Below are 12,287 nucleotides of genomic sequence, written 5' to 3'. Positions count from 1 at the left end.
CTGCCTATTGCACATTTTGTTTTGTTTTTATTTCTTACCATTTAAGTAAGCATTTGTTTCAATTTTTGGAAACAACAAGATTGATCCAACATATGGGAGCAGCATCATTCTCCATTACTACACCAGTCTTCTTAGATCTCAGGGGAAAACTCACATTTTATCATTTCCTTTTGTTTTTGAGAGGCGTGGTCCACATGTTCGCAAATTCATTAGTGCTTGAGTGGGAAAAGAAGAGCGAGCGGTTGTAAAATCAATGACAAAAACAAGCAGTGTTGTGACAGTCAGCAGCTGGCGTTGACAGGCACTTTGTGCGTGTTGTCTCGCGTGTATGTGTGGTGTGCGTGATGGAGACAGATCATCCTGTGATTGTTCAATTTGGGGCTCGCCTCGCCTCACAATTTTATTGACGACATCTGCATGGAAATGGAAAATGAATGGCATGACACCAAATGCCCCACTTTATTTCCCTCCTCAAGATATCGGCTACTGATGCGGTGCAAACAGACTTAAAAGTCACCATGTTTTATTTATTAGCAAAGTGTAGACTGAGTAACACCAACAACAAAAAAGGCTAATTTAAATGCTAATGTTTAGGAACGCGCTGAGAGATTTCCAGGTGAGTGTGCAGTCAAATCAACACGTTTGACATTGCTGCGAGTCACTGCTAAATATTGTCTGCTAACAAATGAGGTCATGCACTGTGCGCTGTAGTGTTCCTACTCCTCCTCCTCCTCTTCGTAGTCGCTCGCTGTGTGCTTGGCGTGATGGTGCCAGATGCTCTAGTGCTAGCCGATCCAACATTTGACCTCCAAGCTTTTGACCTATGCCTTTTTCTAACAGCTTCACATGTTCAGCCCACAACTGACTTTTTCCTTTGCGTGTTTGGTCCACAGGTCACGGTCTATTAGTGGAGCCTCCTCAGGCCTCACCACCAGCCCGCTCAGCAGCCCACGGGTAAGTCAAGACCTTCCATACCCTTACAACTACACGCAGGTATGTGACATTACACCTCTTGACCAATGTTCAGGTTTCTGTGTAGTTGGTTCCCCTGTGGGATGACCATCTAACTGCTGCTGATCTCTTCTTCTTGTCAAAGTCAGCAGGAGAAAATAATGGATGGTCATTAGGGCTCCACAGCAGCACCTCCTGACCTTTAACAAACCAATATCACTGCTCAAATGTTATACCGTCCCTTGAATATGATCTATTATTTTTCCAAACACAATTATGTTGTCAATTTACGCTTAATTTTGCCTAATTTATGCCTAATTTTTCATTTATTGGGTGCCAGCGAAAACACTCTAGGAGAAAGGTTGATCGTTTTCTCTCAAACAAAAGGATCTCCTCGCCCCGTCTTCTCGGCTTATAATAGTTTACTCTGTTTTTGGCAGCCTTAGCATGTGGAAATCCAGCTCAAGGAATTATTTTCAAAATCCTACTTTTCTATTTTGAGTGGGATATAGGCTAGGAGCAAATGTATCCAGCTGACTAACCTTGAGAAGACTCAGGGTTATCCAAGATCCTCAAACAAGCTGCTCATGCCACATCTCATCTAAAAGGGAAATTGATTTCAAAGGCCAGATAAATCTGAGCTATTCTGTCCATATAATTTTATATTTTTCCCCAATATGGGTGCACTTTCAAGGTTAAAACTCAATAATAGATCAAGTGTAGTTGTGGCCGTTATTGAGATCTGTCATCCTAGCTCATGTTTTTTCCATGTCTGTCGGAGTCTACTGGTTATTCTTTTGTGACACCGCACAGTTCTTGTTTTTTAATCGTTTAAGTGTCTGTCTTTGTTTTTTTACATGTCTTTGCTTGCTCTTTTCATGGTTTTATTCCCATATCTCTTTGCTTTGTCTTCTAACTGCATGGTCTTTTCTCCTTTTCCTTTCCATTCTTGCGCATGGCATCTGACTGCTTGGTGGTTGTATTTACTTGATTCTGTTGCTTGTATTCCTTCACCTGTATGTCCTAATCAAAAAGCCTGTTAGAAAGTTTGGGACTCCACCTCAATCCCCTGATTTAGCACAATCCCCAAACAACAGCCCCAGTCCGTCCCCTGAGCCACTTCCAAATCATACGGGTCCTCGTTTGTCAACACCCAACTCGCTGGCCCCGAGCACCGAGGCACTGCCGGCATCCCTTAACAAGACTCAGACGCTCCCGACCAAGCCGAAACTTGCGCCGAAGCCTCTTCACGCGACACGATCCAACCCGCTCCCCGAAGCTTCATTAGATGCGGCATCCTTGTCGGATACCTCGGCTTCCTGCCATATCCCGTCACACCTTCCATCTGCCTCCGTGCCACCAACCCCCACCTCCCCGCTTTCCCCAACCCCCCCAAGCCCCACTACTTCATTCCAGGGCAGCCCCCAAGTCCGTCGCTCTCATTTCGCTGCCAACCCCCAACTCTCTGTGCCCTTCATCCCAGTGGTGCCTGCCTCCCCCATCAGGCTGCACCACTTTCACCCTTTAACACCCACGCCTTCGTCATACTCTGACCACTCAGCTAAATGTATCCCCCTCATACAGGTTACACCCCATCCTTCCCCCCGAGGCAGTCCCCTACCCACTCCAAAGGGCACCCCGGTGCACACGCCCAAGGACAGCCCCGCCGGGACACCCACCCCAACCCCACCACCAAGCCCCTCCATTGGCGGGATGCCATGGAGGACGCGCCTCAATTCCATCAAGAACAGTTTACTGGGCTCGCCACGCTTCCACCGCAGGAAACTCCAGGGTTTGTATACACTTTGATAATTTTGTTTTATTTTTGTTTTCATTCCACCCTAAACACTCTCATTTGTCCACAGTTCCCACACAAGAAGAGATGTCCAGCCTCACTCCGGAGTCTTCCCCAGAGTGAGTAAATGTTACACCTTTACAATCATAATGATGTATAACCCGGCCATACCTCAAAGCTACCTTCTCAGACAGGACTGCACATGGCAATTTAAAATTATTATGATTAAGATTTTTTTTCCTGCTGAACTTCTTGCACTGACCTTGTCTTTAGCTTGAGGTGTCTGGTTATGAGTAATGGCTGGCTGCCTGTGTGATGCTTCTCAGCCTCCTGAAGGGTGATTACTTAAGTTTTGGCCAACGCCGTGTGCCTGTTTGGTTGTCTGGCTGTTCATTTCCACCTGGCAGAGAAACATGAGGGTTGATTGGAGAGCTTCCCGCTGAAGATCTTCTAAGTAGATTGCAAACACCAGTTGCATACTGTATGGCTTTTATTATTAAAATACCTATCCTGCAATTTCTCATACCATTGTCTCCAGTATCGCTGCAGTATGAAAGCATCAGTAATTGATTTGATCACTTAACAAGGTTTGGGTGATCCTTTTTAGGTTCCTTGCAGTGGCACGTCCTAAATAATCGAGGGACTAAGTACCTTTTACTGTGGCTGACTTTTTAAAAAGCTCTTACCTGACCTGCTTGTAAGAAGCCACAACCTGAGTGTGCACCTGAGACTGGCCGCAATTGTCTTTGTCAAAAGCAATTATTTCTGTGTCAGACCCCGGTGCTGATGTCACTGTGCATCAAATTATTTGAATGCAAAACCACAATGGCTCTATGAATATGCACGCCAGGCACGACAGTGTACAACTTAGGGGAGCTAACTTTAGAAGGCTCAGAATACTGACTCTACCATTCTCAGCTAATTGTGGGAATTTTTTAAAAGTGGCGCTTGACTCAAAATTGTTAAATCCTAAAGCACACTAAACACACACTGTCAACTTTGAAAGTATGACCCCCTTTTGTATCTAAAATGGGGGTTTAAAAAATTGTGTGTTGTATTTTTTAAACCTTTTAAGAAATTATGACATTTCTCGTGTTGTTTTCTCTCTATAGACTTGCCAAAAAATCCTGGTTTGGGAACTTCATCAACCTGGAAAAAGAGGAGCAGATCTTCATTGTCATCAGGGACAAGCCTCTCAGCTCCATCAAGGCTGACATCGTTCAAGCATTTCTCTCGGTATCGTCAACCACATTTATTATTGAGCTCGCTTGTCCACACAGTTCAGAGTCAGGCCCCCAACACAGCTTTACTTACTGACACTTTTTCACTGGCCAAACCTTAGTTAGAGACAAACCATCACTTACATTCACACCTCGGGAGTCTTTATAGTCTTCACTGAATGCTTGTTTTGGGAATACAGTTGGATTATGCAAGTACAGGGAAAACATACAAAGATCACACAGGAAGGCTGAATGTGAATCATCAACCTTAGCACTGTTTTCTAACCACTCTTCATTGTGCCATTTTTTTAAATCATATAGGCATCATCTTTTTATGAAATATGCTCACAGTTTAAAAGTTCTTTGTGAGGCACTTTAGATGAATCCGATAAAATGAAGAAAACAATCAACTGTACTCTGTAGTCTTGGTTTTGCAGTGTTCCACTTTACTGTAGTCCGTAGTCTCCTTCTTGATAAAATTTGTCTGCATACCTCAGCCAACGTCCACTTCTCTCAAAGTAAATACAGCAGCTACTTGTTCTTCACTTTCTTTCTTGTTCCGACTCTTTTGTTCACTGCATTGTGGAAGAAAAGAACAAGTGCTGTGCACTAAAAAGAAAAAAAGAGCTTTAATTCTCTTCTTTATGTGCCTTCTTCAGACTCGTGGGCCTTAGTGAGTGTGGCAGTGGTGACTATTTGCTGGCTTTCTAATAGCAGGCTAGATATGTGTCTCATGAGTATGTGGCGGGCCCAAGGTCTGCTAACATGTTTCAGATTTATGTTGCAATTCAGCCAACTGCTTTTGTTCATCGCTTCTATTTCCCACCTGACTGCAGACTCAATGGAGGTCAATGCAAAAACTACAGAAGGCATTTGCGATCCACCTCTCCAACACATACTCTCAGTTTTATATATTGACTCCGTATTTATGTTGCTGTGGTGTGTGTGAATAGAATACGTAGCGTCTTGCATGTAAGCGCCACACAATCTAGTTTAGCATTCAGCCTGTGTGATTGAACAGAACCTTTGCTCACCTCAGTTAAATTTGAACAAAGTTGCCATTAAATGCAAGCAAGATTGGCTTACCTTTTGAGGTCAATGTCAAATATGTTTCCCCATCCCTCAAGGTAGCTTTTATCCCTTCCGGGCTTTTGCTAGCCGGTAGGTATTCCCGACAGGAGATTGGCACCTGAATCAGTGGAATTATACCTTGAAGCACACTCACATTAATGGGATGTCAAGCCATCCACAGCACTAGGATGGAAGGTGCCAATTTTACAACTCACCTGTTCATAGGGCGCACAAATTTATTTTGGAAGGGAGAGTGCAATGTTGTTGGGTGACAGACGACTACATTAGCTTAAGTCCCTCGAATGCAAGGCTACGCCCCAAGGTATTAATCTCCTTCGACTTTGACTGTGGCTCATATTTTATGGAGAGTGTTTCATTCACAGTTGTCTTTTTTTATCATGTGGAAGAAAAATTCAACATTGATGTTTAATTTCATCGCTCACTTCTATTTTTCTTCTTTTCATCTTTGCTTCCAGATCCCCAGCCTGAGCCACAGTGTCATATCACAGACTAGTTTCCGAGCAGAATACAAGTCCACGGCCGGCCCCACAGTCTTTCAGAAGCAGGTCAAATTCCAGGTGGACATCACCTACACGGAGAGTACGGCTGCCACAAAGGAGAATGGCATCTACTCCGTCACCTTTACCCTGCTCTCAGGTAAGGATGCGCCTGCATGTCATCATCCATCCTATCAGTCTCTGGAAATATCATTCTATCACGGACCTGCCCGCATGCCAATATACAAACCACTACCTTTGCTATTTGCTGAATCCCAACAAGTAAATAGCATAAAATAACAAAAGTATATTACTGAGATAATTTACGGCATGAACACAAAAATACAATCATCCACCATGTGACATTCCCCAGCATATCTATAAAGAAAATTACCAATAATAATTTGTATATGACATACCATATTGATGATACACAAAATAGCAAACATATCCTGATTGAAATTTTAAAGGCAGCACAGTTATTTAGTGTTTAGCATTTGTCCACGGACATGTGGAATTTTACGGGTTCTCCCCATCACTGTGTGGATTTTCTCTGTGTTGCAAAATTGGGACCTGGCAATTTTTCTTTCTATTACACACCACAATTCAGTCAATTTTAATCTAGTCTGAATAGACTTTTTCCGACTTTGCACAGACGCCACCTTCTCTAGGAGCGGTAGTAGTATTAGGCTTTACTTTGGCTGCGTGGTTTGTCAAGAAGAGACGCTGTCAAGAAAATTGGCATGATTAGCCCGACTTGTATTTTGCATTAAAGCAGTGTGACAGGCAACCACTTTGTAATCATGCTTTACTGTCAATTAGGGTGTTATAAGGAAGGGAATAAACGCATCTAATGTGCAGAAATACAAAACATTTTTTTTCTTGAACATGGCATAGGTATCACTCATCTATAACTTTAAGAGAATAACATCATGGTATTACTGAATGTTTTTGTAATAGGTCTTGCCACACATTTCATCAAAATGCAGCCTACGAAATAAAGTTGGCTGAACTTTTTTATTTTTTTTATTTCTGTTTTTTCTTTTTTATTTGACATGCTGGTACATGTCGTGTGGTGTTGCAGATGCAGGCCCTCCAGCAAGCACTAACTTTCTAGCGCTCCGCTCCATGCTGTTCAGCTTCAGGGCAACTCGTGTTGTCATCCACGTTAACCTTAAAATATTTCCCAGTCCACATGGCTGACATGGTTCTTACTCTACCAGCGTAGGCTGGAAAGTGTCAATGTATCACTTTTTTTTTCTTTTAAGTGTGAAAAGGAGTCAAGATCTGAGTATTGATATCTACTGATACTGTTATTGATATTGAGAAAGGCACTTTGTGAAGCACGGATCTGTAATGAAATTATGTAAGAGAAAACAACATTTCCAACATCACAAATTCAAACCTCATAGCTCCTGTACTAAAGATGATCATAATGCAAATCTTAAACGGCTGGTTGCCAACTGCCAGACAAGGAAAAAGGATAATGCACTGGCCGTGCAATTGGCTGGGGACCAGCATGTCTCGCTGAAAGTCAGCTGAGATACGCTCCAGCATAAGGGTGTTTTCCCAAAAGCCAAGTATCTGTTCTTCCTTTGGTTTGTGTGTCTGTGTTATAGGACCCAGTCGGCGCTTCAAGCGGGTCGTGGAGACCATTCAGAGCCAATTGTTAAGCACACATGACCAGCCTGGAGTCCAGCAGCTGTCTGGTGAGTAAGATCCCCCCCCCCCCTTTACACCTCCCCTATCAGCATCACTTTCACTCTCTGCCTCACCAAGAGCTTCGTAGGCTCTGCTTTGCACACTTGGCTTCACAGCATTCTCCAAGGGTCAAAACATTGTCCGGTGATGAGAATTAGAGGGAAGGTATGGAAATACCATTTGCATTCTTATGGAGGTATTGTCACCATGGCAACACCACAGCAACACCAGACCTGGGCGAACATGCTGCGTGCTTGACTCCCAAGTAGATGATTGGGAAGCGCTTTCTGCTCCACATGGGGATTGATTGTTGTCTGTCTCGTTAGTGAAATAGTTGATTCTGAGTTGCTGAATAATGATTCGTCATGTTTTCTCACTACGGAAACGATCTGCTCTCATCTTCTCTTTTGAATACTTGGGCTTGTCTCACTTGACATCTTCGTGGCGATGGCGCTCCCTGTTGATAAAATAGGGAAACACACTAGCCAATTATCCATTTTCAACAAACCTTTATGGAGACAAGGCACATATTTGGCGATAGAAGTGACTTTTTGGAATTTCATTGTTTTTATTCAAGGGGCAAAATGAGCAATGTTAGTTATAAGTCGCATGAGCAATCACCCTTGTATTGTCGAATTCTTCCATTAATGGCTACTATTTTGCCATAAAAGGGATACGTACAAGCGTACGGCCACAATATGACATTCACTTGGCTCTGGAGTCACTGGGCGTTGTAAGGATTAGCTGTGATATTTTAAAATGTGTCTCTAATTAATAGACTAGGGCCTTGGTACAAATGAGAGTCACCTACATATAAATAAGATCATGTTCCGCAATTAGTGGGCAATGGAAACACGTGAGCATTATGGCGTACCTATTGCAAAAAATAAAGGGCATGACTGCACCTTTTGCAGTTTAATCCAAGATTTATCGAAATGACTTAACATCTTAATGAGGTCAATATGCACAGAGCAATAACTCAGACTTAAATTAAACTCGTCCTTTTGAAGAACACTTTTGGAGCGTCCCCACCACAGGGCCTTTAAAATGAGATAAGGGCTGTTAATAGGAAGAGCACAAAGAAGTGGTTTTGCGTGTCATTTTTTTCAAACAAAAGGCCTTGTCAATCCTTGCGATTATGTCTTTAATCTCCAAAGATCACCTGGAAGCCAGTGGACGAGGACAAAGGCTAGGTGGGGACATGTGGAAGAGTGTGACAGTTAAATTAAAGCGCGTTCGCTTTTTCCATTACTGCTGTTTTTAAAAAGCGGAGGTTCAGGTGTAACAATCGTAAATTCTTCACAGCTAAGTAAGGGAATAGTTGACAAACTGTTAGATTCATTACATGCAGACTGAAATCATGGTTGGTTTTTTTTTGTTAGGTCAATTATGTGCTGACAACACAGTTCTCTTTCTTCTAATAATTGCACTATTTCTTTACATAGAAAACTTACAAACTGCAAAAATACCAGTAGTATCAATGTAGAATAAATCTTAACAACTCAAATAACATTTTAACTTTGACACTACAAAAATTCAACTAAACCACACAATTAATCTGATTGGTTTTCATTGTGGTGTTGTACACCTTTACAGAGAAATGTCGTTGCTAGGCAGAAATCATGGCGCACAATCAGTATGAACAAGTCAGCAGCTAAAACATTTTTTTTACTGCAGCCTTGCTTACCTCGATCTTTAGCCAGCAGACGACTTGATGCTCAGTCAGCGGATCCTGCAGATGTTTCATTTGAAGAGTGCAAGGCATTTAACCTGCTTTCCTTGAAGATGTGAAATAAAACCCCATCCCTCCATCCATGTTGTGTAGCGCTCGTCTTCATTCAGGTCAGCGGCGAGCAGGAGACAGAGCCGTAGCTACAAATATTTCAGTGTGGTGGCCAGGGTGACACAACATCTCACTCAGGGGTGGCATGCACATGTCCTATATATACTTGCCTGCTCGAAACACCCTCTGTATCTGAGAAATCATTTCATTTCATGCAGCAAAATGTACAGGACTTGTACCGTGCTCAACACACTTGACTCATAATACTACAAGCAGGGTCGTGTAAAAAGCAAATTTCTTTCTGAGCTAAATTTACTGTTCTTTTGTTTGCCATTGCTTTATGAGCTTTGATGGCCCATTCATTCAATTTGTTCATCAAATATACAGTTAATATAAATGAATTGCGCAAATGATCTAAAAATACAGCATCCATGTGACTTTTTTTTCCCCCAACTGTATATGTTATTTATTTCCCCTTTCGTGCACCTGATTTGGGCAGACGTTGTAACCATGACCCCACCGCCTTTATTTACACCAATTAACCACACTTAACGACATCAGTCGTGCAGCATTTGTGGCCCACTGTACTCTGTACTCCTCCGCCATGTTTCCTTTCCTTCCCCGGTGCCTCATCTGCACCTCGAGTAACGTGTCCGCCGTAATCCGACACCTCTTTTCAGACGAGAAGAACGGCCAGGTGCCATCCAAGCGCTGCCCTTCGCCCGCGCAAGCACGCAGGCAAGAACAGGAAAACAATGCCGCCAAATGTCCGCTCGTCAAGTTGACGCTACAAGAGGAGTCGCTAGATCTGAACTAGATAGGGAACACCATCATCATCTTCTCATCCCTCCTTTGCACCTCCTTTCTTCATGCTGCTAAAGTGTGTGCGCTAACCTCACTTGTCTCTCACCTCAGGACTTATCCAGAAAACCTATTAAGTCCTGTCCCCGTCCCTCCCCTTCCTGAACCATCCCACCCAAGAGATGGACGTGCGCATGGAGGACTGCTTTTGAGAGGTTTGCGTTACCACGGAAACAGATCCTTCATGCAGACTTCTACCATCATCTTTCCCAACCCTGCGTGCTCTGACAGTAGAAGTAGATGACAGTTCCTTTGGTGTTTCTGATACCCCGCCCCTTCCACGCCTGCCTCAGAAAACAAGCATTTTGCTAAGAGACTCAACATGCATACCAGCACATTTCCAGTATGCACACTAAACTCTGGGATGTATTACCAAGGAGAAGATAAGGAGGAGGCGAAGAAGAGCCGACATGGACGGTCGCCGGATTGTATTTTTGTTTTTTTTGTTTCATGTGCTTTCTTTGAGATGAACTACGTGTAAAGTCCCCACTTGACCCGAATACCAATACTGCTGCAAATGAACTTTTCAGAGAGAAGCTGTAGGTGGGGCGGCGGGTCATCAAAATTTGGACGGGTGGGTAATTATCTGAAAATGAATGATTTATCCTGTTGTACAGATTGCAGTCATTTCTGATGTACAAAGAGTTGTTTTGTTGTGACGCGATGTTTTGGTAGCCAATAGGAGAAATCATCTGTAATTTTGGTCTCATGATCATTTTGTCTTTCATGTTCTCTGCAGCACTTTGTCTTTATTTCTCCATTCAGACCTCTCTTTCTCTCACGTATACTTACCAGCAGTAGGAAAAGAAGAACAATTATGTGATACGTGCTTATTTTTGTACTTGTGGCCCTTATTTATTCATCTCACGGTGTCATTTCCTAATTTATTGTAACTATTTATATGAACAAAGCTGTTAGGTCAGTTGAATGTTATTTATTATTGCCCTCTTGTGTGTTTGGAAATGGGGCATCATTTGACGAAAAACAAGATTTCGTTTTAGTTCAATGATGAATCTTCTTCAATGACCAGGGGAAAAAGAACTTGTGAAAGCAAACAAACAAAAACAAAAAAAAAAAAACATACCAGTGATTTAAGAATGTAGACTTAGCCTCTTTTTGGAGAGAGGGAATGCTCTTTTATTGATATTTGTCAGTTTCTATATTATTGTTTGTGTAGGCTGGGCCTGAGAAGGATGACATTGATCCACAGGTCTTTTCTTTGTAAATAGATCGTTCCAAAATGGGGTTGATTGTCTTCTTAACCATGCTGGGGATTCCTGCTCTATACATTTAGCTTGTATTGCTGTGTGCATGTCAAACATGAGCTTTTCTTTGCATGGCTTTTGGTGTAAATGTTTCACGCTAATCAGTCGCCACAAAACTACTGTTTCCATTGGCCTACCCTTCCTTCCTTTTTAGCTTTGCCTATAGTTCTGTCTTTTTTTTTTTTTTTTAAATCTCCCCTCCCATCCAATTGATCTGTTCCTCTTCGTTTATCTTGCGCACAACGTTTTTGAGCAATGCCTCTCAGTCTGTGCCACTCCATGGAGAACTTGGACGTCTGAGCTGTTTTATGTGGGGGTTCCGAAAGCACAGGGAGAGGATATCATTACATACCAATAGAAAGCAATACCCTCATGTCAACTCTCCTTTGTTTTCTACAAATGAAAAGCAAGCAGCTCAGAGGACAGTCAGTGCTTCAGAGAGCCAGAGCAGGAGTAATCTCCATATAACATAACTACGATGAGCATCATCAGTGCTGGAAATAATAAAATCATTCCGTTATAGTGTCTTTCTTTTTCTTCCGTGAGTACTGTATGTGCTTGTGTTGAGTCCCCAGCATGTGTAGATTTAGGCAGGGGGCACCAACCTCGTTGAAACAGGAAAAGCCACTTCTTGCATACTGGTTCCTGTGGGCTGCCAATTTGATACACACTTAGCAAATTCAAATGACCTTCAATTATGTGTTAATGACTTACATCCATGTGAAGATCATGTTATTTCTCACATTATCAACAATGATTTAAAAATACAGGAAACAGATGATATGCAACGTTTTTCAATAAATCTTAGCATTTTTTTTCCCAATAGTTTCTCCTAAATTCCTAGCGAACTCCGATACCCTATGACTGGTGAACTATTTTCCGAGGAGCCCACAGGCTCCATGTTGGTGACCCCTGATCCAGTGTGTAGTGAGTTAACTGTTGATCTTTCCTCGACTCATCGTGGCAACATTAAAATTCAGTACAACTTTTACAGAATTCCAAATAGACAGATAGTGCAGTGTTTCCCAACTTTTTTTCATTCACGGCACACCTTTTCATTGGAAAAAATCTCGAGGCACACCACCAACAAAAATCTGTTAAGTGTTACACCAGCTTCTATATTAAAATCAGTTATATTACAAC

At 42.4% G+C, this 12,287-nt stretch overlaps 1 protein-coding gene across 5 annotated transcripts in view; it reads left to right on the top strand.

The window, feature by feature from the left end:
• The window catches only part of brsk2a (BR serine/threonine kinase 2a), a 129,564-nt gene extending 117,893 nt beyond the window's left edge, over window positions 1-11,671 (top strand). For 2 of the 5 annotated variants that reach the window (XM_049723173.1, XM_049723174.2), the window contains 7 exons: window positions 894-954; window positions 1,987-2,743; window positions 2,817-2,865; window positions 3,859-3,982; window positions 5,514-5,694; window positions 7,154-7,243; window positions 9,699-11,671. In XM_049723173.1, the coding sequence (XP_049579130.1) occupies window positions 894-954; window positions 1,987-2,743; window positions 2,817-2,865; window positions 3,859-3,982; window positions 5,514-5,694; window positions 7,154-7,243; window positions 9,699-9,835 (1,399 nt within the window). In that variant the 3' untranslated portion in view covers window positions 9,836-11,671. The remainder of the gene's footprint in view (window positions 1-893; window positions 955-1,986; window positions 2,744-2,816; window positions 2,866-3,858; window positions 3,983-5,513; window positions 5,695-7,153; window positions 7,244-9,698) is intronic. The other 3 variants (XM_049723176.2, XM_049723177.2, XM_049723175.2) reach the window with 2 other exon arrangements.
• Window positions 11,672-12,287: the final 616 nt, after the last annotated feature.

The sequence above is a fragment of the Syngnathus scovelli genome, chromosome 6 (genome assembly GCF_024217435.2).
Source record: "Syngnathus scovelli strain Florida chromosome 6, RoL_Ssco_1.2, whole genome shotgun sequence".
Taxonomy (NCBI): Eukaryota; Metazoa; Chordata; class Actinopteri; order Syngnathiformes; family Syngnathidae; genus Syngnathus; species Syngnathus scovelli.
Note: the sequence above shows the minus strand (reverse complement) of the source record. Positions and strands in the feature narration are given on the sequence as shown.